The sequence below is a fragment of the Lepisosteus platostomus genome, chromosome 1, assembly GCF_059453375.1.
Source record: "Lepisosteus platostomus isolate fLepPlt1 chromosome 1, fLepPlt1.hap1, whole genome shotgun sequence".
In the NCBI taxonomy this organism is placed as follows: Eukaryota; Metazoa; Chordata; class Actinopteri; order Semionotiformes; family Lepisosteidae; genus Lepisosteus; species Lepisosteus platostomus.
Window position 1 is genome coordinate 25654730 of NC_142611.1, and position 27091 is coordinate 25681820.

At 36.5% G+C, this 27091-nt stretch overlaps 1 protein-coding gene across 6 annotated transcripts in view; it reads left to right on the plus strand.

The window, feature by feature from the left end:
- atp8a1 (ATPase phospholipid transporting 8A1) overlaps positions 1-27091 on the plus strand; it is a 347507-nt gene that overhangs the window by 245056 nt on the left and 75360 nt on the right. For all 6 annotated transcript variants that reach the window (XM_088627575.1, XM_088627593.1, XM_088627583.1 and 3 more), the window contains 5 exons: positions 6505-6574; positions 7932-8016; positions 9362-9501; positions 11802-11940; positions 20890-20954. In XM_088627575.1, the coding sequence (XP_088483701.1) occupies positions 6505-6574; positions 7932-8016; positions 9362-9501; positions 11802-11940; positions 20890-20954 (499 nt within the window). The remainder of the gene's footprint in view (positions 1-6504; positions 6575-7931; positions 8017-9361; positions 9502-11801; positions 11941-20889; positions 20955-27091) is intronic.

The window sequence follows — 27091 nt, forward strand, 5'->3', positions numbered from 1 at the left end:
TTGCGCTTTGAACCATTGGGTGCAGTGCTTTGTCGAGTACCACTACAAGGACAAGTTTTTAAAAAAGAAACAGATGTCAAAATGTTTCAGAAATTTCCACCTGTTAGCTGCTTAGTTACATGATTTCATATTCATATAAATATAAAATGATGTTAAATCACTGCAACATTTATCTTTTTACAATAACAGCAAGTGGTGTTTTTACTATGTATTTTTAGAAAAGGATAAAACATTATAACTTTTTATGAAGTACTCAATGTAAGCTTAATAATCTTAGAACAAACATGTTAAAACCAGAACCCCCTAAGTTACCAAGTTAAAGACTTATAAAACATACCGACTTTTTAATGTTTAATGATTAGCATGCTGTAATACACAGTTTAAAATTATTAAAAGTCTAAAGAGTATACAGCTTATATTCTTAATTGGATAAAGATTGTCCCTCTGCAGTGACCGAGATTCGAAACCGGACGTTTTCTGGCGAGAGCTCAAATGCTGTACATGAGACGTTAAGGTTTGTTAGCTCTACCTGGTGGTTTTACAAGGTGCTTCCCTATTTATCATAATTCAATTAAAATGCAGAATAATGCGGTGTGATGCACCACATCTACCGCGTTTTTACGCAGCGTACTCCGCGCATTTTGAATGGCTGGATCTGTAGCTATGCAAATAAAAAAAACAGTGAAAAATGCAGGACATATCAAGTAGTTTGGATTCTATTTTCGAAATAACTTTCTGCTTCCTCAAAGACTAACTTTGCAACCACACAAAACCAGATATGGATATTGACATAAGAATTACAACTGGTGTACCTTTATAATTCTGAATAATGTGAGGTAATTGGCTACGGCCTCACGCGCGTTGACACAAAATACCGCGGTTGATTGGTTGACCGACAGGGGCACTCGTGGTCCGTTGGTCAGTCGTAGAAAGATTTAAATGTCTTTACTGTGTCCGTTTTAGTATTGAATATTTATATGGAATTTTACCACTGAAGGGAAATCTTAGTAGCTGAGCATAAAAAGAATAGGAGCATACTGTAACGTGTGTGAAGGCCATAAACGATATTAATTTTGGAACATAAACATACAGTATATGGCTGGTCTCGGTACTTTAAAGAAAAAATACACACCAGTATTCCATGTCTCCCTAAACATTTTAAGCATCGAAGTCTTTAACTAACGTGATACCGGAGTCAACAAGCATACTTTTAGAATTTGATTAAAAGGGAATATAATATGGAATCGCGTATCTAAAGAATTTAATAACGATATAATTATATTCATGTACCGCAACACAAGAATAGTACACTCTGTACGATGTCAAAAATTTATATTTCTAAATATCACAACATGATCGAATTTAAGTCATTTTAATAACAATGAATAGTCACCTATGCGTTACAATATAAACATTTATATTGATTTAACTCGCGTTTAAATCGCCTTTATTTAAAACCCATAAATAAAGCTGATACTGTTTAGACTTTTAATTATTTTTTTTAAAACTGTATTACAGCAGCACAATGCACAATGCAACATAAATCGCTATCTTTGTCTTCTGCGTAATAATGTTCACCTCTCAGACCAGCAAATTAACAATAGTAATAATAATGAACTTTATTGTATATGGCGCCTTTAAAGGTGGCTCCTCAAAGCGCTTTACAGGATAAAAACAATAACAACAATACTGTTAGGCTGGGCAAACGATTTTTATTTTATTTTTTTTAAAGAAATACAAAATGAGATATAATGATGTGTTCCGGGTTAGACATTAACGAATAGCATAAAGGTCATAAAGGTCATAAACGATATTAATTTTGGAACATCAACATATTATGTAAACTGTATGTTGCTGTTATTGGTATTTTAAAGAAAAAATACTATAAAATCCTGGGTTCGGTACAATGATTCAGGCATTCATGTGAAGGACAACAGAGCTTTCACTGGCTCAAAAAGACAAAAAGACAAAAAGAATAACGGACACAGCGCGAGCCTGCATTCTCTCCTCAGCTGTCCACACCACACTTTTCCCTGGGTCAGAGATTAAATAAAACTTCACTCGCACCAAACAAATTACCACACACTGAACACTGAACATGTTAACCCAAATATGTCTCACAATACTTTTATGGTACATTACTTTGCTTAACTGTATTTAAAAATAAAAACGATTAGAAACGCCAGCAGAGAGAGAGACACACACACAGTTCTTCATTGTCAAAAAGTAATTGTTTTTTACTTTGTCAGCACCCAGACAAACGCAAACGCGTTATTAATTAAATGCTTTTATTCATTCTTAATCGAACTCACAAGTTGTCATCTGCTGTTGAAGCTCTGTGAGACTAGACTCACACATGGCTAGACTTTACTTGGCTCTGCCTTTCCCATCTATACCGATGCACTGCAAGTACAACCCCCCTCTCTGCGGTAGTGCTGGCTGTGACGAATTAAACCGGTTTCACAGGTGTTTTCAAAGTAGAAGGGGATCTCCAGCGAAAGACACCTCCCCCCCTCCAAAACCCAGTAAGTACAGTACTTACTAGTTAAGAAAGCTAGGCTCCTCAATGAAATCGCTTTAACATGCTAATGCATTGGTGTAACAGTCCGGGCGTGGCAGGCTTCTAATGTCTCCCGACTACGGCGAAAGGAACCCTTCTTTCATTGGAAGACAAAGAACATATTCTACCCGTACATAAGAATATAATGCTGGCGCGTGGGCGCGGTGGGGTGCTGTACCAACTGTCAAAAAAAAAGTTGTTCTTCCTCCCCCTACATTCTCAGAGTAGAATAGAATTTTCCTTTGACAAAACAAGGCTTGCCAGATAATGTGAATCGAAACTCTTTTTCTAGCTTTTAAAGCCGTGCGATGTGTAAGCAGGAACACATCATTATATCTTACATATGAAAAACACAAAATATAGCTCCCAAACAAACGCAAACGTGTTTTTAATAAAATGCTTTTATTCACTCATAATCTGACAATTTCAGGAAGACTAAGGTAGGACTAAGGAAATTGTCATCTGTTGTTGAAGCTCTGTGAGCTCGGTGACTTTGAGACCACTTGTTATCCCAAGTTGTTTGAATCGCCACAATTCTAATAGAGAAAAAAGAGCTGACTGATAAGATTTAAGATGTGGCTGTTAATGTTGGATTAAAAAAAACACGTTGCCCGACGTTAGTTGCATTGCTTGAAAAATAATTTTATTTTGAGAGACTGGATAAGTAATTAAAGTGTTTTTTTAACTTCCTGAAAAACAAGTAATGATTTAACAATATGTGCAAACGTTTTTTTATGATATGTCGCTGTTGTGAATGTCTGTGGAGTGTATCTTATTTGCCTGTCTGTCCTGGCTGTGCTCTCTCGCTCGCCCTCCCCCCCCCCTCTCTCTCTCAATTCAATTCAATTCAAGGTGCTTTATTAGCATGACAGATGGGGACAATCAGTGTTTGGTATTTACTTTGTAATCTGTATTGCTTTGAGATGCCACTTTTAAAGGTGATATATAAAATCAAGGCTTTAACTTGCTTTAACTCCGCAAGTCTGAGTTCTTGTGTCCGTCCTATCCGAGCCCGAAAGTATTACAATATGTATCTTTATAGCAGGTGGTGTACAGCTTTTTAGTATAGATTACACTTTTCTAAAATGTATTTAAAAAATAAAAACGAGTACAATCTAATCTTTCCACGTTTGATCCCAAGATCCCAAGAAAAATAAATCTAAACGGGGAGAAAGCTATGCTGAAAGTTTATTAAGATACTTAGAAGACAAAGATATCAATTTATGTTGCATTTGTCTGATTGTGAATCAAAAAACATATATTTAAACACGCGTTTGCGATTTAAATCAATATAAATGTTTAGATTGTAACGCATAGGTGACTATTCATTGTTATTAAAATGACTTAAATTCGATCATGTTGTGATATTTAGAAATATAAATTTGTTTGGTGTGAGTGAAGTTTTATTTAATCTCTGACCCAGGGAAATGTTTTATTTTTTCAAAGAAATGTTTGTTAAAAAAAAAGTCATGGCTCCGGCTGGATTCTGGCTTGTGTTGCGTTACATGAATATAATTATATCGTTATTAATTTCTTTAGATACGCGATTCCATATTATATTAGCAGAAAAGCTAAAAACTACCACTTTTTTACACGCTATTTCACATGTTAGTTAAAGACTTCGATGCTTAAAATGTTTAGGGAGAAATGGAATACTGGTGTGTATTTTTTCTTTAAAGTACCGATTCCTGGAATCTGACTGGCTGACACCCTTCTGAAGTGGTTCCATAATATCTGGTATACGGAAAAGAAAGCGTTGATAAAAAAGCCTGGATTCTCATGTATCTGATACAAGTATCTTTTAATACAGTCTTTGATGTGCTATTGAGGATCCTTGTGATTTTTTGAGCTCTGGTTGAATGATAAGTGTCGCAGTTTAAATAATTTTCTTAGTTAGAAATTATGAAACGCTCTGTTAGAAGCAAGGGAGTTTTTATGTCCGTTGCAGTAAAAGAAAATGCCTGACAAAGTAGGGCTTAGACAGATTCCAAGTGCTTGTACAAATGTGCTAAAGAAATAAGCAAAAAAAGTAATTCCTTTATCGTATTGGCTAGCTAATGTCCTGTCCTCGTTAGTTAGATCTACAAAATAATGTTTGTCAAAGAAAAATCTAAAAGTATTTTCATTTAAAATGACGGTTAGAAAGAATGTGGACCAGCGTAATACTTTGAGTTTACAGCTTGTCCAAAGTCATTCATTATTAATACTATTAGTAATATCTTCGGTAAAGGCTTTGATGCATAAATATTTCTGATAAAGGTAGGTTGTGTACTTTTGTCCAACTGAGCAATCTTGCTTTCATAAAATATACCAACTTTTTAATGACTGATGATTAACATGCTGTAATACACAGTTTAAATTTAAAAGCTCAAATGCTGTACATGAGAGGTTAAGCTTTATTGGCTCCTCCTGGCGGTTTTACAAGGTGATTCCGGATACTTTTTGGCATGATGTCAAATGACGAGATAGACTGCGTGATATTGCGTTTTGATGCGACACGCCCATCGGGGTATACCGCGAAATACCCCACCCATTTTGTGTGGCTGCATCTGTACACTGTTGGTACTGTTTATTTATGCAGAGTTGTTCTCCCACACTTTACACTGCAAGCCTGTGGGCAAGATAGTAACTTTAGTTTTGTTCTCCTCCTTTTCAGTTCCCTTTAGCAATGAAAAAGATTATTTTAACACTTGCATTATAGATAGATACTTTATTGATCACGTGAGGGAAATTGCAGTGCAACAGCAGCTTAGCACAGTCAACACAGCACAGTGTAACAAAATGATACAATAATACAACAATACAATACATACAATACATTCAGTACAGTCAGTGAGAAGTGCAGTAAAAGTAAAAAATGGATTATACAGAGTTGCTCACAGTACAAAATATACAAAAATAGACCAGAAAGTACAGTACACAAATAAGTTGTATTGCACATTATAAATATATTGCACAAATTCCTAGCATATATTGCACAAAAAACAGTTGTAAACCGGAAAAAAACAGATGTAAGAAGAGAGTTTTATCTTTAGTCCAAAAACAGTTCAATGTTGCCCCTGCCCAGACACACAGTGGATGAGTAGTACAGTCTTATGACAGAAGGCAAGAATGAACTTCTGTAGTGCTCCCTGTTGCTCCGTGGTTGGATCAGCCTATTACTGAAAGTCCTCTTCATTTTCACAAGTCATAGAGTTGGGATGGGAAACGTTGATGGCCATTAATTTGGACACCATTCTCGTTACAACCGACCGATAGAACATATGGAGCATCTTACTACACACACTACTCCTCAAGAAGTAAAGTCTGCTCTGACCCTTCATGTAGATGGCCTCAGTATTCTTAGACCATTCTAGTGTATTGTTGATGTGCACTCCCTTGTATGAGTCCATTATCTCCACGCCACTCCCATGGATGCAGTAAATTGGACTCTCTTCCTCCTGAAACCTATCACCAGCTCCTTCGTCTTTTCCACGTTCAATTCCAGGTGGTTTTCCCCACACCACTCCACAAAGATGTTGATCATTTCCTCTGTTCTCTTCCTCCTGCCCACCCTTGATACGTCCCACAATTGCAGAGTCGTCTGAGAACTCCTGCAAGCGGCACAACTTTGAGTTGTATTTAAAGTCTGAAGTATAGAGGGTGAAGAAGAGTGGAGAAAGAAATGTCCCCTGAGGAGCCCCTGTGTTACTCACTACCTGTTCATACACACAGTTCTGCAGTCTCACAAACTGTCTGCCTGTCAGATAGTCGTGATCCATGATTTGAAAGTTCATTGTGTTGGCAAATTTTAGAACATATCTAACACTGTCAGACTGGAGATTGCAAAATTTAATTTTGGATTCACATAGACACACAGTGGTTGTGCTGTTTTATTATAGTGCTAATATTTACTGTTCTTTGGTACTTGACATAACATCTGTACCTTTCCTGTCTTTTTACAGCAATAGGAAAAGGATGTCTGTTATTGTACGCACACCTTCAGGAAACATAAGGCTATACTGCAAAGGAGCTGTGAGTTATCTTTTTTCACATATCCTCTGGACTACTTAAAAGTCAAGTCAAGTCAAGAAAAAGTGTTTTCATTTCAATTTGTTCAGTTAATTTGTTCAATTTAAGTTAATCTGTTCAATTTACAGTTCTAACATTTACCAAGCAAATGGTAAATGTTAGAACTGTAAATGTATAGGTGGAAGTAAAGGGTTCATTCTGTGTCCTATTGTTCTACTTCTTATGTTGTGTAGCATTATCACTACTGATAACATTTATATAAATCCTTCCAGAATAGTTACGTATTTTAATTGTTTTTCTTTGTATTTTTGAGACAAAAGCAAATATTCACCTGTATTTGAATTGTATCTTATCAATTGTGAATACCAATTTAGCTTAACCAGTGAAGCTGTTCCTTGCATTTAAAGTACATTTTCCTAAAACAATTCCCATGTTCTAATGTGGTACAAGCTTTATTAAAGCGTCTCCTTTCTGTCAAAAAGCAGATTACAAGCTTTCCTGTGAAAACAAGTGAATTGATTTTTCTACACCAAAGAGCTTTCTTTGGATGGCATGTTGTAGAGAATTACAGAACAATCAACCATAGTTTTTATTGTTTTTTAACTTAACTTCTTTCTTAATTTCTACTTTTTTCATAAGTAGTCACTTCAAGCATACCTCCTCTTATTTTAGAATTATATTTGTCTTTTTGCATAACGCTTGCATAATGTAATGCTCAGCTTTTGTCTACATTAAATATATTCCAAATGTTTGTTTAATCTTGAATTGCTTATAAATCTTTTTGAATCTCATTTGGTGTTTCCATAGTATTTGCTATGCATAATATGTTTACTAGTTTGGTAACATCTATAAACTTGTCTAGTTATAACTTATACATAGAATTACTGTTAAAATATATATAATTGATATAAATTAGCAAGATTAATGAACATGAATTTGAATTGTTTTCTATTATCCAATTCTCAATTGAAATTTACTGCTACCGATTTCTTTTAGTTGTTTTTAAGAGTGAAGACCATTGAGACCACTGAGTGGAAAATTAAATGCATTAATGTAGTTAGTCCAGGAAAAAAGCCAACCACATCCTGTGAAGAAAAATAGATTACAATATCAGCTTTTTCTTATTTTGATTTTTTTTCAGTAAGGGACAATGGAAATATGTTGTATTTGTTGAGTATTATTATATCAGTAGCAGGATTTCATACAAGTCATGCTGCTATCTTGAGTGCTTTTCCTTTTGCTTTTAATCATTCAAGCATGTATGAGTCTCCAATTAATATATTTGCCAAATTGTTTACTCATACAAAATACAAAGTGCTTCTTATTGTCTTTGAAGAAAAATGTGTTACCTTTTCTACAGGATACAGTGATTTATGACCGTCTTGCTGACAATTCCAGATATAAGGTTATTACCTTAAAGCATTTGAAGCAGTTTGCTACTGAAGGTTGGTGAAATCATTAGAAATGTAAAAAAATAAAATTGGAAAATATTACATTTTAATGAAACAGACTTCATGCTTTTTTCATGAAAGCATGCTACTTTATGTAAATATGAATATTTATGTAAGTTTTGAACTTAAGTACATTTTACTCAGAAATGTGTTACATTCCAGTTAAATGTATTACTTTGATCGGTTTGATACTTTACATTCTTCATTTTCTAAATCACGGTTTGTATTGTGTATTTTTTATACTTCTATACAGCAGGATAGCTATATATGTATTTAGTAAATGAGAAACAGACCTCGATTGTTAAGATGAGGGTCAAAAGTAACTTGCAACAGAAAAACAGTAATGAAGATCAATTCAGTACCCTTCGTTTCTTTCCCCCGTCTGTCTCTTACAGAATACACATCTCTTAAAAATACAGCATTAATAACCCCTTTATCCATCAAAGTCTTCGTGCCATAGACATTGATTGAGATCAATAACAACTGGTAACAAAGGGCTTAAAAAGAATTTAACATATTCTAACATGACTAATACAACGTGAAAGACTGAAGTTGTAGGAACATTGAATCATTTGTATTTTCGGTGCATTGTAAAGTGTTAAGTTTCCATATCATTGGTCAGAAAAAATATAATAATTATAATAATTAATAATTGCTTACATTTATATAGCGCTTTTCTGGACACTCCACTCAAAGCGCTTTACAGGTAATGGGGACTCCCCTCCACCACCACCAATGTGCAGCATCCACCTGGATGATGCGACGGCAGCCATAGTGCACAGGAACGCTCACCACACATCAGCTATCAGTGGGGAGGAGAGCAGAGTAATGAAGCCTATTCATAGATGGGGATTATTAGGAGGCCATGATTGGTAAGGGCCAATGGGAAATTTGGCCAGGACGCCCCTACTCTTTACAAGAAACGCCCTGGGATTTTTAATGACCACAGAGAGTCAGGACCTCGGTCATAATGTACCATACACAGCAGTAATATTACATAAACAGGGAAGAGTTGAATTTATACATACACAAGCTGTTCTCAAAGCAGTCTAAAAATTGGTTAGATCTCACAAATCTGTGCTTAACCACACAGAGTTTTGGTAAAGCCTTTCTCATCCTTTGTTTCATTTTCATTAATGTCATCCTCTGAATTTAAGCATCTAACTGTCCTTAATATAGGAACTAAAATGTTCATCAATGCTGAAAATACACGTCTTACATCTTACACCAAAAACACTGTTTCATTTTCCTTTATCCCTCTGTTGTCAGTACAAAAGTGACCTTTAGATCTGAGGTAATTAACTAAATAACTAAATAGTTCATTTTTTGTGCCCTGCAGGGTTAAGAACACTGTGCTATGCAGTTGCTGACATATCAGAATCTTCATACCAGGAATGGATTAAGTTGTACCATCGAGCATCTACCGCACTTCAAAACCGAGTTCTGAAACTTGAAGAAAGTTACGAGCTTATTGAAAAGGTGAGCCATTCCTGTTAATCATTCTTGCTCTCAATGGTCAAAACCCACAAGTATGTGGTTGTGTTGTAGAAATGCAATTTGTAACTTTTGTCAAAAGTATGCCTAACCCTATTAGGAAGTGATCTTGTTATCAGTGTATTCCTCAATTTTCCTTGCACTGGCTTCCTATCAGGTTTCTGGTCAACTTCAAAATCATCATCCTCATTCAGTACTTCTCTGGCTTATTATCTGTCTACTCCCCACCTTGCAACCTTTGTCCATCTGACTCTGGTCTTCTAGCTGTCCTCAAGAACATCTACATTCTTTGGGTGACAGGACCTTCTCTAGCTCCACCCCAGAGCTCTGGATTTGTATCCCCAGTGATATCAGAGTCACCTACCCTGAGTGCATTTAAATCTAACCTCAAAACCTTTCTTTTCAGAAGCCTTTTTTGAAACATTGTGTTTTCTCTCTTCTCTTTTCAGCATGGAATAAACATTACTTGTTCCTTTGCAGACTACGCATGCTGATGCAGCTACCCATACAGACTTATTTAGTGTCTGTCTCAGAGTCACCTACCCCGAGTGCATTTAAATCTAACCTCAAAACCTTTCTTTTCAGAAGACTTAGTGTCTGTATCTGCTTCATTTTCAAATTTTGGTAGCACTTCTAACTGCTTATCTTTCTTATATGTATTTACTTCATTATCTGTGGTCCTTATAACTGTTTTTACACCTACTGTATTGCTTTGAGATGCTACTTTTAAAGGTGCTATATAAAATAAGGTTTTTTATTATAGTATAGGGAAACATGATCAGATTTTCCCTGGCTCAGAAAAAAAATCTTTTTAATGTTTAATGATTAACATGCTGTAATACACAGTTTAAAATTATTAAAAGTCTAAAAACTATACAACTTAAATTCTTAATTGGAAAACGATTGTCCCTCTGCAGTGACCGGGATTCGAAACCAGGTGTTTTCTGGCAACAGCTCAAATGCTATACATGAGACGTTAAGCTTTATTAGCTCTACCTGGGGGTCTGGTGCTTCCAGATACTATTATCATAATTAAATTACAATGTGGTATAATGCGGTATGGTGCGCCACAGCTACTGCGTTTTAATGCAGTGTACTCTGCACAGTGTATGTATGTACCAGTGTCCATCAGAGGACCAGCAGTGCATTAGTAGGATATAAAGTACTACAAACCTGTTTCCCCAATGAAAGTCCTTCACTGTTTCTTGGTTTTCAATTGTGTAAATATACAGTAAGTAATCTGTAAACCTGTAATTATTCAAATAAAAAATATTGCAAGACTATACTTATATTTTACCTTAAAGTCTCTACAAAATAAACTTTAAATTCTTTGTTTAATTCATGTAAATCATGGGAACTAAATCATTCCATGATTATGTAGTTAGCTATTTATATTCTGTTTATTTTCTAAACTAAGAGGCTAAGATTCTCTTGTGTGTTTTAATAATATGCTGATCTTTAGTCAGCAGATGGCAGCATTATTCTGCTAGGCAATCTTGGTTTCTAGTTTTTTCTAAGGGAAATATTCTTAATTGGAAGCTTGTATGATCAGTTTGAGTTTATTTAACTGTGCAGCAATCTGTCAACGAGAATATTTCACTTTTTTTAACATTCCAGATTTTATCTAGGTTGACTTTGCCAGATCCAACACCTACAAAACAACATAGTTATAAATGCATTCCTACATTTATGGTCACATATTGTTGTTAACAAAATGCAGGCCTACATTTTAAATAGTTTTAGAAGTTTGTCCTGAAAAAAAAATCAAAATGAACTTTTTTTCTAAATGTAACTGTAAAGTCGGCATATCTTAAGACAAACCCAAATAAAACAGTGGTGGAACAGTGGCAAGCGAATTGCAAAGAGACCTAGACAAAATCATGGACTGGGCAGACGCATGTCAAATGAATTTTAAATAGTTATTATCTGGAAGCAGATAAACTGAGAACAGGAGGCACCTATTTATGCAAAGGGCTGCATATGGAACAAGCTACCCATCTACATTTTTTAAGCCTACGCCCTGGCTTCTTTTATTAAACAACTGGAATAGATCAATTAACTACTAACTACCAAATGGGCAAGGTGGACCAAATGACCTCCCCTCATTTGTAATGTTTCTTACATTTTTATGCCCATATAATTTATGTCAAATATAACTTTTATAACTTCTGTTATTATCTTATTTTGTTTTTTGTTGTTGTTTCTTGTAGCACATGGATAAATTTGACTGTACCCATCTTTTAAATACGTTTCCAAGTAATTTAATAGTGAATGTCTCTGTTTAGAATTTGCAGCTACTGGGAGCAACAGCCATTGAAGATAAACTCCAGGACAAAGTCCCAGAAACCATTGAAACTCTGATGAAAGCTGACATAAAAATCTGGATACTAACAGGAGACAAGCAGGAAACTGCAATAAATATAGGTAAGGCTATCTAAAACTGAATCGGGAAGAAAAATGTTGTTATTTTTTATTTATTGCTATGTTAAATGTACATTGAGATTTTTATAAACACATGTCAGCGTGCGTAGGCTGCAAAGGAACAAGTAAAGGTTTATTCCATGCTGAAAAGTGAAGAAAGGAAACACAACACTTCAGCTGTGGAGCCTTCTTTAATCCTTATATTAAACTGACACCCAAGGAAGGCTACACAGCCGAAACAATGTGTTTCCTTTCATCTCTTTTCAGCATGACATAAACCTTTACTTGTTCCTACACATTTTCCTGTGATTCAATTATTAAAATAGACTGAGGAAAAAACTGTCCAAGGCTTAAATGAGGTGCACTGTAAATTCTGTATTTTTAGACATTGGTTTAAAAAACAGCTGTATTAAATTGCAAAATTCTGACAAAATGTAGTACAAAATTGTGCATAGTTGGTTAAAACAAATTTCACTGATCATTAATAGTTCTTCGATGTGTTTGTCTGTGTCATTAAAGATAGAGGTAATATTTTCTTGAAAATCAACAAAAAATACTCTAAGATCACTAAATGAAAGTACTTCAAGACAGGTTGCTCTTTATGTTGCTTCACATCTATGTAGGCTTTTCATTTAAATATTTTTAAACTGACAAAAAAAATTAATGAATGGTACTGGTTCATAATTTCTCTAAAGCAGTTTAACAGGAAACATGAAGCAAACAGCTTTGTTAGTTTTGGCTATAATTGTAACATGTTAAATGTGTTCAAGAAACAGCAAATACTTATCCTTGCCAAAGCAAACATAATGCTGTAAAACTGTTTTTGGTAACTGAATCAAGAGTTTCTGTAACCAGTATTAACATTGTGTAAAAATGCCACTCTCTGTTTTAATAAACATGCATAAATAGTACATGCGTCTTTTAACTCATGACATGCCTGGTATACCTGACCTAGTATATTCTAAATCATTTCACCACACTTTGATTTCCTCAGAGTCCAGATTTTGACATATTTGTTATATTTTTTAAGAATAAACACTCTTTTTTGGTGGTATTTCACCATATTTGGTATTATTTGTAATTGTATACATTAATGCTTAGGAAGATCATTCATAAGCACTCTATTCCCAAAGAGCTGCCATCTAGGGCATGGTTGGAATGGTTATGTAAAGCTAACAAATATTAAGGTTATGTGGTTGTTTATATTGTGAAATCCTTATATTAAATGAACATAAGTGAATATTACATTTGTGGATATTGAATAAATCTGTAGACAATTAAAACTGATACATCTATTTCTACCTGACCTAGATTTCCACTTGTAATTCTAGGATTTTGAAGACACTTCACAGACAGTGACTGGAACTTGCTCTAATGCTCCTTAAGGGAGCATAAGGGATACTGATTCTGACCCAGCATTTTATTGAGGCTCTTATCACATAAGTCATATGAACAAGTTAATGTTAATTCCATGCTGAAAAGTATAAGAAACACAACATTTCAGCTGTTGGGTCTTCTTCAGGTGTGAGAAAAAGAATACTGTAGTGAGAATGAAGTGTCTTTCTTTACTGGGATATTAGGATTAATATTAAATCCTATACTGAAAGATCAGTATGTAATGGCCATGATTAGCTTAATCAGAAACTTTTGATTTGGAGACAACCAACTTTCTTTCTGTCCCGACAAAGTAAATGGTAAAGCATTTTCTGCAAGTGATGTAAATCAGATTACCTGATACACCAGATAGTCCCTGGGTAATTTTAAAATGGCCAAGTACAGATGCAGCCATTCAAAACAAGCAGGCAATACCACATTATTTTGCGGTGCGCTTGACGCCGTATACCGCAAATTACGGTATTAATACCATATATTCTCGCATAGAACCGGATGATAACGCAGGTAAAATAATAGTATCCGGAATTTCCGCAAGGTGGAGCTAATAAAGCTCAACCTCTCATGTTTGAGCTGTCGCCATCAAAGTCTTTACCGAAGATATTACTAATAGTATTTATAATGAAAGACCTTGGACAAGCTGTAAACTCAAAGTACTGCCCTGGTCCACATTCTTTTTTTCATTGAAAGTCTTTGTAAAAGTTGATCCAATCACACATTTGTTTCCAATCATGCAAAGTACAGTCATTTTTGAGAATCTCCGAATCACCATGCCTTTCACATGCTCATAAAAGATATTGATTTAGGAACATAAACATATTACTGTATGCAAAACTGTACTGTATACAGTATGTATATGTATATTTAATGTCTTTACTGTGCCCGTTCAAGTATTGAATATTTATATGGAATTTTACCACTGAAGGGAAAAGTAGCTGAGCATAAAAAGATAGAAGCATAACGCGTGTGAAGGCCATAAACGATATTGATTTTGTTACATAAATAGTATATGCTGTACAATGTCTGTTGATACTGTTTGTGTAGGGCTGTTTCACCACTCCTCATTTGACCTTGCGGGTGGTCCTCTGGTCTAGGTACCCGACTACTAAACCACACGTTGCATGTTCAAATCCAGCTGATGCCGTGACTTTTATTCTAACAAACATTTCTTTGAAAAAATAGAATAGCAATATTATGGACAATTAATTGACAATAAATATAGAAAAGCACATATTAAATTTGGGAAATTTGGTTTCTGTCAAAGCGCAATGAAACCTATAACTTGATTCTTACGGACGCCCGGTCCCGCCAGGGATTTAAAAAAAACATGCAATCGCGTATCTAAAGAAATAACAGTATAACTATGTTCATGCACAAACAGTAGCATGTTGCATTATTTGTTTGGGTGTCTCCTCTGGCCAGAAAGCTCTAAATTGCATTTTGAGTGCGGTTTTTGACTTTCTTTAAATTACAACCCATAAATAAAGCTGATACTGTTTAGACTTTTAATTATTTTAAACTGTATTACAGCAGCACAATGCACAATGCAACGTAAATCGCTACCTTTGTCTTCTGCGTAATAATGTTCGGAAATAAGAAATTAGATTGCTCATAAATCTAATCACTTATTCTATGTAAACACAGCGTAATTGCTCTCTGAAAATGCTCTTTTTCTTGTTCGTTTTGAAGTCCTTGATCGAAACTGATTTGAGATGTCAGAACGGATTTATTTTCTGTGTATTTCTGTGTGCGCATTTCCTACATTGCTTCGTTTGTCGAGATTTTAACTTTATATTTAGGCTCAGGATTTCAACTATAAATTGTACACTAATTACTAGCAGTAAATACTGATGTTTTGCTCCCTCTTACCACAAAAATATATATGTATTGTAGCTGGAATGAACTTTTTTTCGTACGTGTCTCTACCTACTGCAACTCGAACAGGCACCCAGAGGTGCCTCCATAACTAAAATGCCAAATAGGAGTGGCGAAGCGCGGTTTTCATCACTCTCTGCGGGAGTGCTGGCTGTGACGAATTAAACCGGTTTCACAGGTATTTTCAAAGTAGAAGGGTCTAGCAAAGTCATGTACCATAAAAGTATAGTAGTTAAGAACCATTAATACTTTCGCTTGGGTTTAAATAAAGTCGATGTTTTCTCTTTTGGGTAGACTTGACTATTTAGCCATGAGATATACAATAGACTGTCATTAAACAACCTTATGTTTATTAATCTTCCTTGTTATGCACAGTGGGAATGGTAATGTAATGGGAATTAATTTAATCACAGAGATCTCTCTGGTCGGGGCGCGGGAGAGCTGGCTGGCAGGCGGTGATGGAGAAGAAAATAAGGGCAGCTTTTAACTCCACAAGTCCGAGTTTTTGTCCGTCATCGTTACACTATCATTCTGTCCATCAAAAACCTGTTTATATGTGACCTTTCAGAACACCTATCTGTTTTCTTCCTAGCACAATTTATGAGCACTCTGTGATTAAATTAATTCTCATTACATTACCATTAGCAAGTTTAAAAAAATTGCATCGAAAAGCCGGGCGTAACAATTGTTTCCTTTTTCTGATCACTCACTGTTTGGATACTCATCTCACCTGCCCTGTTCTTTGTTTTCTTGTTATTTGCTGTGTATGCCTGCTGCGATCCACTCCTGCCCTCACGCCTAAAGAAGACTAGTTTACATGTCTTTGTGCGGTCCATAGTGCAATTAACCCTTGCTAATACATTTGCGGCTAATTTATCCCCCCTCCCGCCCATCTCTGTGTACAGTAGAGCCTTCTGTCCTGGCTGGTGGAGCTCATACAGCTGTGTCAGGATATCTTGGTCAAATATTCGGCTAGTGTGTATTGTCTGTTTAGGGTTCTGTAGCATTCCACATGGCTGGGCAGCTTGTTCCCCCCTCCCGACCCTCTCTGTGTACAGAAGAGCCTCCTGTCCTGGCTGGTGGAGCTCATCCAGCTGTGTCTGGATATCTTGGTCAAATATTCGGCTAGTGTGTATTGTCTGTTTAGGGTTCTGTAGCATTCCACATGGCTGGGCAGCTTGTTCCCTCCTCCCGCCCCTCTCTGTGTACAGTGGAGCCTCCTGTCCTGGACTCTCCAGACACAGCTGTATGGGCTCCACCATCCAGGATAGGAGGCTCTACTGTACACAGAGAGGGGCGGGAGAGGGGGACAAGCCGATACATACTCTTAGTTTGATTAATAGGGAATATAATATAAAAATATAGTACTAAAAATAAGATACACTCTACAGACATTCACAACAGCGACTGTCAGAAGATAGGACACAGTGACTCAGACACCGGTTGAATGGAAAGGGGCACTTTAATGTTCTGTTCGGCTAATATTAAAGCCAATACTTAAATATTCTTTTCTGTATGTTTATCAATAGTGGGTACTGGCCTAATTCGGCCCTGCACCCGTTGTTAGGTGTTTTTCACTGCACATGGAGGATGTTTCTACAGATCTCCATGTGCAGAGTTATTGTGGGATGTTTGTCCCATTGAGTGTACTCCTGGTCTGTGAGGGGACCGTATAGGGCAATGGGTTGGACTACACTTTCTAATATTTGGAGCCAATATGTTGTTGGTGGATTGATGTTGAAGAGCCTCCTTCTTATTGCGCAGAAAGCCCTGAGTGCCTTCTCCCTCAGTGCCTTCACTGCTAGGTCAAAACTTCCAGATGGGCTGATGGTACAGTATGTGTGATACAGTATGTGATATGCCGAGATATGTGTAGCTGGATGAGTGCTCCAATGTGTTGTTGTTAAGTGTGAATTTGTACCTGTTTCCCTGAGGTCTGGCTTTTTTCTGGAAAACCATAACTCTGGTCTTATCCAGATTGACTGTCAGCACCCAGGTCTGACAGTGCTGCTCCAGCAGTGCCAGGTTCTGCCGCAGCCCCTGTTCTGTGGGCGAAAGCAGGACCAGGTCATCTTCATAGAGCAGGAACTTGATTTCTGTGTCGTCTAGTGTGAGACCAGGAGCCGTAGACTGTTCCAACATTCCTGATAATTCGTTGATATAGATATTAAACTGTGTTGGGCTCAGGCTGCAGCCCTGTCTCACCCCACAGCCAGTGGTGGTGATGTAATTAATAAATCTTTAATAACCAGCGAAATCCAGGAAACACTCAATGTCCTCTTTGAACTTTGTAAGGGAAACACAGAAAGCCTTAAAACCTGTTAAGTTTTCTAAAGCTTTCTCAGTCAGGTATGTTGTGAATGTCTGTAGATTGTATCTTATTTTTAGTTTTTGTTTTGTTTCACGTTAATTTTTCTCTAAGAGAGAGTGTCATAGAGACGACTCCCTTAACCCCCGTCTTGATTTCAATACTTTTATTTTTCACAATCTGGCAATGCCAGACAGAATTCACATTCGCTGCAGCCAAATGAACTTGCAGATCAGAAAATCAAGGTTGAGCTCCAACAGTCAGGACAGGCTAATAAGATACAGTCCACAGACATTCACAACAGCAACATATCAAAAAACATTTGCTTATATTGTTAAATTATTACTTGTTTTTCAGGAAGTTAAAAAAACTTGAATTACTTATCCAGTCTCTCGAAATAAAATTATTTTTTAAGCAATGTAACTAACGTCGGGCATTGTGTTTTTTTTTAATCTAACATTGACAGCCACATCTTAAATCTTGTCAGTCAGCTCTTTTTTCTCTATTTGAATTGTGGTGATTCAAATAACTTGGGATAATAAGTGGTCTCAAAGTCATCAAAGTTCACAGAGCTTCAACAACAAATGACAACTTCCTTAGTCCTTCCTTAGTCTTCCTTAAATTGTTAGACGGGGCTGGGGGCACTCGGGAATGTGAGTTATGCGAGTTAGATTATGAATGAATAAAAACATTTAATTAAAAACACGTTTGCTTTTGTTTGGGAGCTACAGTATATTATGTATATTTCAAATATAAGATATAATGATGTGTTCCTGCTTACACATTGCACGACTTTAAAAGCTATAAAAACAGGTTTTGATTCATGTCTTTTTCACATTATCTGGCGAGCCTTGTTTTGTCAAAGAACCAGAGATTATCTCGCTTTCAAAGGACAGCACAGACTTTGAAAAGGCCGCAAATGTATTAGCAAGGGTAAATTGCACTATGGACCGCACAAAGAAATGTAAACTAGTCTTCTTTAGGTGTGAGGGCAGGAGTGGATCGCAGCAGGCATACACAGCAAATAACAAGAAAACAAAGAACAGGGCAGGTGAGACGAGTATCCAAACAGTGAGTGATCGGAAAAAGGAAACAATTGTTACACCCGGCTTTTCGACACCATTTTTTTTTAACTTAAAAATGGTAATGTAATGAGAATTAATTTAATCACAGAGTGCTCATAAATTGTGCTAGGAAGAAAACAGGTGTTCTGAAAGGTCACATATAAACAGGTTTTCGATGGACAGAATGATAGTGTAACGGTGACGGACAAAAAAACTCAGACTTGCGGAGTAAAAACCTGCCTTTATTTTCTTCTCCATCACCGCCTGCCAGCCGGCTCTCCCGCGCCCCGACCAGAGAGATTTCTGTGATTAAATTAATTCCCATTACATTACCATTCCCACTGTGCATAACAAGGAAGATTAATAAACATAAGGTTGTTTAATGACAGTCTATTGTATATCTCATGGCTAAGTAGTCAAGTCTACCCAAAAGAGAAAACATCGACTTTATTTAAACCCAAGCAAAAGTATTAATGGTATTTAACTACTATACTTTTATGGTACATGACTTTGCTAGACCCTTCTACTTTGAAAATATCTGTGAAACCGGTTTAATTCATCACAGCCAGCACTCTCAGAGAGTGATGAAAACCGTGCCGCGCCACTCCTATTTGGCATTTTAGTTATGGAGGCAGAAAGACGCACCCCCCACCTCTGGGTGCCTGTTTGAGTCGCAGTAGGTAGAGACACGTACGAAAAAAAGTTCATTCCAGCTACAATACATATATATTTTTGTGGTAAGAGGGAGCAAAACATCAGTATTTACTGCTAGTAATTAGTGTACAATTTATAGTTGAAATCCTGAGCCTAAATATAAAGTTAAAATCTCGACAAACGAAGCAATGTAGGAAATGCGCACACAGAAATACACAGAAAATCCGTTCTGACATCTCAAATCAGTTTCGATCAAGGTCTCCAAAACGAACAAGAAAAAGAGCATTTTCAGAGAGCAATTACGCTGTGTTTACGTAGAATAAGTGATTAGATTTATGAGCAATCTAATTTCTTATTTCTGAACATTATTACGCAGAAGACAAAGGTAGCAATTTACGTTGCATTGTGCATTGTGCTGCTGTAATACAGTTTAAATAATAAAAAGTCTAAACAGTATCAGCTTTATTTATGGGTTGTAATTTAAAGAAAGTCAAAAACCGCACTCAAAATGCAATTTAGAGCTTTCTGGCCAGAGGAGACACCCAAACAAATAATGCAACATGCTACTGTTTGTGCATGAACATAGTTATACTGTTATTTCTTTAGATACGCGATTGCATGTTTTTTTTTAAATCCCTGGCGGGACTGGGCGTCCGTAAGAATCAAGTTATAGGTTTCATTGCGCTTTGACAGAAACCAAATTTCCCAAATTTAATATGTGCTTTTCTATATTTATTGTCAATTAATTGTCCATAATATTGCTATTCTATTTTTTCAAAGAAATGTTTGTTAAAATAAAAGTCACGGCGACGGCTGGATTTGAACACGTAAGTTGTGATTTAGTAGTCAGGCACCTAGACCACAGGACCACCCGCAAGGTCACATGAGGAGTGGTGAAACAGCCCTACACAAACAGTTTCAATAGACATTGTACAGCATATACTATTCTTGTGTTGCAGTACATGAATATAACTATAACATTATTAATTTCTTTAGATACACAATTCCATATTATATTCCCTATTAATCAAATTCTAAAAGTATGCTTGTTGACTCCGGTATATACCCACCAGTATATCTTTGGCTTGTGGGAGGAAACCAGAGAAAAAAAAAGAACATACAAACTCCACTCACATAGCACCCTAGGGCCCCAGCACTACATGGCAGTAATGCTAACCACTGCACCACTGTTCCACCCTGTACCTTAACCCCATGAATAACATTGGATTTATTATACTCCATATTTGTCAAATGTATCAACTAACTGTATGACTTTACAGAAGATGACATTCAATTTTAAATTAATGTATTTTGGAGCTCATGTTTTGAAGTGATGAATCTTGTAAACTTATAGTTTAGATAGTGTCCAGCTGACACAGTGATGAATGCTTCCGAAATATTGATTGTTATCCTGTGGGACCCTTGTGTAATAATTTTCTGAAATGGTGACTGGGTCTATACCAGATGGAGGCTCCAATATGTCAATGCCAAGCACTTAATTATTTGTGCAGCACTTTTATATACCCTTTATCTTAGCAAACAAGAGACAAAGGGATCTGGATTAAAGTCCAATTGCATTACCAGCTAGAAGACATGGTTTCAGATATTTGTAACCAAATTCTGTGATCAAATTATTTTTTTATTTTCTTCCTCAAACAGGACATTCCTGCAAACTATTGAGAAAGAACATGGGTTTGATTGTGATCAATGAAGACACACTGGATGTAAGTATTACCTCTGTCTTAAGTTTATTTTTTTTCTTTATTGTTTTTTTTGGGTTTTCAGTTTTATTTAAGGCCAGGTTTATATCAACTGAATAAAGGGAAAGTCAAAGCATTATTATTTCTTGGCAAGACAATTTCAAATCAGGTTTTTTAACCACTAAACAAATTCCTCAGCATTCTCTAATGCCAAAATTCAAATCTTCTCAGATTGTTTTCAGATGTTTAAGACGCGGCATGTGCAGTTTTCTTCTGATTTTGATCTTTTTATAACAAATGTATTATTCCTAAAAATAAAAGCTAACATTGATGTATTTATAATAATGCAAAAGGGGAAATTGCATATTTCTGAAACACATCTATATAAAACGTTTGTGGTAGCTCTACATGTCCTTATGTAATGTAGTTTTAATAAATGTTTATTTCCAGTTCAAATCAGCTGTCTTAAAATACTGAAGACTGCTTTCCTGCAGCTAAATATTTTCCTTGTTTCCACAATATATTAGGTCATCAGGTTTGGAAGCATTAATTGAAATTAATAGTACATTTAAACATTCTCATTGACTTGACTAAAGTGATTAGTATTTTGATTTATTAGAACACCTGAATGGGGAGCTTAGAGAAACATAAGCAGTTCATATAAGCCCTTTATCTTTGTGTTGTTGGTTTTGTGTTGCTTGGGGTGCAGAAAGAAACACACTTGACCTAGTGACCAGGGTAGTGGACTATTGGACTGGTAGTGTAATGAGATATTGATCAACTGTCTGTGAATGATGTGGATCAGATGGTTTAGTAGGTCTGAGCCTCCAGTCAATTATGTACATATCCTAGAAGAATAACACATATGATTAAGCTTAGACATTCTTGTAAGCACTTTCGAACGCAAAACCCAAACCACATGTCCTAGATGTTAATGAAACACCAAGCAAGTTATAAAACAAGTCTTTGTTTTCAAGTGGTAATCACCACCACAACCCTTAAATGACTGTGTCCTCTAAAAAAACTTCAGGTTAATGTAATAATTAGCACAATGCTTAACAACCCAAGCTCCAGATAGAGGTGAGGTTGATCTGCATGAATTCAAATTCCATTCAAATAGATGAGTTTTTTAGAAATAAAAACAATACAAACAGAAAGGCTTATGGAAAAGAGTAGAGGAAATGGTTGGAATAATAAGAGAATAAGAAAAATGCAAGTTGCTAAGATATAAAACAACTAAATGTTAGTAAACTCGAATTCTATCTTGAGGCAAAAGGTATAATATCACATTAAATTGTTTATCAAGAAAAATGTTTTACACTGTCCTTATCAAGCATTGAACGCAAGAACGTTGAAAATGTGAACTATAGAAAAGACTGGTGTGTTCCTATTGTTTATGTTCTGGATAGTGGGGAAGTAGGCATCACCTCATCCGTGAGGATTAACTATGGTGAGAAGTGCTGTGTTCCTGCTCCGGAATTAATCTAGCATTGCTGTGGAGTGCAAGTAGATCGGCTACTGGCTGGAGAGGGTGGATCATCATATTAGACTTTGCTTCCTGGTCCAGTTGAGCTGTTTGCTAGTTCTTCTCCTTAGTATGTTGGCTTCCTGGGTCTTGATATCTAGTCCTCTCAGGCCTAATTTCTATCCTAATTTCTATGACAGGGCCTTCTCCTGTTATGCCCCCAAGATCTGGAACTCTCTGCCCAAGGATATCAGAGAGTCACCTTCTCTAAACTCAAACTTCAAATCCAGACTCAAAACCCTCTTCTTCAGAAAAGCCTTTACTTAACTGGTTCCATTCTTTATCCCTCTGCTCTTCTTAGTACTACCATCCACGGTCTCCTCTATATATTGTAATTGTGTTTTATGTTGTGTATTCTTCTTATTTATTGTTATTGTCATTCTGTAAAGCGCTTTGAGAGGCCACCTTTAAATGCGCTATATAAAATAAATATTCTTCTACTTCTTCTTCTTCTTCTTCTTCTCCTCCTCCTCCTCCTTCTCCTCCTCCCGGGCCTAACTTACAAACTATAGTTCTTGGCTTGCCCTGTTTATTAGCCTCAGACAATGACATACCAAAGTCTCATCTGCCAGTGTTCTGGTTGGCCAATATCAGGATAGATGGGATAAAATGTCCAGTATATTGGAAAAGTCATAACTTCCTCTGAGTAATACAAACAGGTTTGATATTTAGATTTCTCAGCTACACATGTTAAGCCCATTCATTTGATTCCAAACAAGCATAGGCCATTTCTTCATTAAAGCATTATGGTGCCTTATGTTGTATTTTAATTGAATATTTTCAATAGAGGCGGAAAGACGCACCCCCCACCTCTGGGTGCCTGTTCGAGTTGCAGTAGGTAGAGACACATACGAAAAAAAGTTAATTCCAGCTACAATACATATATCTTTTTGTGGTAAGAGGGAGCAAAACATCAGTATTTACTGCTAGTAATTAGTGTACGATTTATAGTTGAAATCCTGAGCCTAACTATAAAGTTAAAATCTCGACAAACAAAGAAATGTAGGAAATGCGCACACAGAAGTGCACAGAAAATAAATATGTTCTGACATCTCAAATCAGTTTCGATCAAGGTCTCCAAAACGAACAAGAAAAAGAGCATTTTCAGAGAGAAATTACGCGTGTTTATGTAGAATAAGTGATTAGATTTATGAGCAATCTAATTTCTTATTTCTGAACATTATTACGCAGAAGACAAAGGTAGCGATTTACGTTGCATTGTGCATTGTGCTGTTGTAATACAGTTTAAAATAATTAAAAGTCTAAACAGTATCAGCTTTATTTATGGGTTGTAATTTAAAAAAAGTCAAAAACCGCACTCAAAATGCAATTTAGAGCTTTCTGGCCAGAGGAGACACCCAAACTAATAATGCAACATGCTACTGTTATGTGCATTAACATATTTATACTGTAATTTCTTTAGATACACGATTGCATGTTTTTTTTTAATCCCTGGCGGGACGGGCTGTCACGGACGTCCAAAGGGACTAACCGTGGGGAGCAGGAGAGCGGAAAAAAGACCCATATGCGTAGCGCCGAGAAGGGGAAAAGGCCCGGGCTCATTAGTGCAAAGAGTTCAGGAATGCCGTATAGAAACCTATGCCCTCAGGGAGCGGACGTGGGGCACCCTGGTGCTAGGCGGGTCTCAGGACATCCGAACATCAATGCTGAGCCAGGACAGAGTGCAAGACCCGGAAATATATAGCCCAAGGGAAAGAGAAAGACCGGAAGGACAGCAGACCGGAAACTAGGGACAGGACAGAGAAGGAGCGCCCTCTGGCTGCAGAGGGCGGGACACGGGCGTCCATAAGAATCAAGTTATAGGTTTCATTGCGCTTTGACAGAAACCAAATTTCCCAAATTTAATATGTGCTTTTCTATATTTATTGTCAATTAATTGTCCATAATATTGCTATTCTATTTTTTCAAAGAAATGTTTGTTAAAATAAAAATCACAGCACTGGCTGGATTTGAACACGCAACTTGTGGTTTAGTAGTCAGGCACCTAGACCACAGGACCACCCGCAAGGTCGCATGAGGAGTGTTGAAACAGCCCACAGACATTGTACAGCATATAGTATTTTTTTTTGTTGCAGTACATGAATATAATTATATCGTTATTTATTTCTTTAGATACGCGATTCCATATTATATTCCCTATTAATCAAATTCTAAAAGTATGCTTGTTGACTCTGGTATCAAGAGTATTCGCAGAAAAGCTTAGAACTACCACTTTTTATACACGTTATTTCACGTTAGTTACTGTAATACTGTATGTTTATGTAACAAAATCAATATCGTTTATGGCCTTCATGCGTTCTCAGCTACACATGTTTAGCCCATTCATTTGATTCCAAACAAGCATAGGCCACTTCTTCATTAAAGCATTATGGTGCCTTATTTTGTATTTTAATTGAATATTTTCAGCTTGCCCTTTTGTAAGAGAATGAAATATGTGATGTGGCACAAATCCAGTACTTCATGCAGTTTCTTTTTCCCACTAAGGAATGGAGGATGCTATTTTATTCGATCAACATTCTGATTTGCTATATAAGCAATGGGGGGGATTTTACATCATTCTGTCACTAGAGGGGTGACTCGGTTTTTGCAAACTTGGACCCTCATTCAATGTGGATGGTCAGTTTATTCTCTAAATTCTTTAAGTAATGTTTGTTGCAGTCAGAACTTTGATTGTTTCATTTGTTTTATTATAAATCTTTTAGACCAAACAAGTGATATCTATGGGCTTCAGTATAACCAAGTAATATAATATAAACTTGGCCAGCTTTTCCGTGAGGGAAATTTCTGCAATTTCCCTCACGGGATCAATAAAGTATCTATCTATCTAATCTCTTCATTTAATATCAGCAGAATGGTAAAACACGGTGTTTGTGATACAAAGGATATATGTATGGATGATTTTAAGGTATGTTTGCCCAGTTTCTTAAAATTAAAGCTTAACAAATGTCCTCTCCTGCTTTCCTTGCTAAGAAATGACCCCACATTTATGATCTTGTCTCAAGTTTCTTGACTTGAGAATCACCAAGTCAACTTTGTTCATGACAAAATAATTTCATGGAAATTATTTTATGGCCATATCTGCACAACTCTTATCTCTTCTTGAGTTCACGGTTCTTCTAGCCTTTGAGGAGCCACAAGGAATTATAAGAGCAGCATTATTCAGAGATGCAGAGATGCACTTACTTGTTAGCAACACATGAGCACACCTACCCCAATGTCAAATAGCGTAGCTCACATTGAGAACAACATTGCTTGTTATGAGGCTGTACTGCACATTAAAAGCTCCTTCTCTAAGGAGAATGTTCTTTCTATTAGATAAAGAATGTACCTGTATATTAGATCCCATTCTCACCACTTTATTTCAGTCCTGTTTCACTTCTCTCTGCCCTATTGTCCTCAATATAATAAGTGAATCCTTGAGCATGGCTGTTGTATCAGTGGTCCTCATAACCGCTGCCATTACCCCTGTGCAAAAAAAGCCAAACATGGCTCTGGACAATCTAAACAATTTTTCTCCCCATCTCCAATTTACCCTTTCATGCAATAATTCTAGAACTCGCTGTTACAATTCAGTTACTGAATTCTGATTCTGGTTGTGCTGCTTTCAACATTGTTAACCATGATAACTTACTTTCTTGTCTTGAGACTGTGTTTGGAGGTTCTGACACTGTTCTCAAATGGTTCAAGTCTTACCTCACTGATCACTGGTCACTTTGTCTCTGTTGGCGGATTTAGGTCTTAAAATTGCACTCTTGTGTTCCTCTGGGCTCAATACTGGGCCAACTCTGTATTTCAGCATTAACATGTTTCCACTTGGCCAGCTTTTAAGATTACATGGCCTCAACTATGATTTCTATGCTCATGATACTCAAATCGATATCCATACAAAACTCTGATTTGGCTGTCTCTATTCACTCTAATTGCATTTCCAACATTAAAAACATAGGTTACTCAAAATGCCCTTAATTTAAACTGTGACAAGACTAAAGTCATGCTTGTTGATGTCCCCCATCAACTTTGTAAAACCAATGCAGTAACTCCATCTGTGGATGGTACTGTAATTGATCTTCATTATATTTAAATAGTGATATTTAATTCAGGCTTGACATTCGACCCACATGTGCAACATATTGTCAAAACATCATTCTTTCACCTCAGAAATATCACAAGACTATGTCCTATCTTATCACTAACTGTTGCTGAAAAGCTGATTAACACATTTGTCTTCTCCCAAATTGATTACTGTAATGCTCTACTCTCTGGGGTTCCTAAATCCACATTGAACGAACTCCAGTATGTCCAAAATTCGGCAGGCAGATTCCTGACCAGGCCAAGTGATCACATTACTCCTATCCTGGAGTCCTTGCACTGGCTTCCTCTTAAGTTTTGTGTCAACTTCAAAATTGTCATGCTCACCTATAAGGCTCTGCATGGCTTGGCACCTCAGTACCTGTCTGAGCTACTATTGCCCTACTCCCCACCTCGCAATCTTCGCTCTTCTAATTCTGTTCTCCTATCTGTCCCCAAAGCCAGTCTACACTCTACACACTATGGGTGACAGGCTTCTCCTGTTATGCCCAAAACTATGGAACTCTATCCCTAAGGATATCAGAGA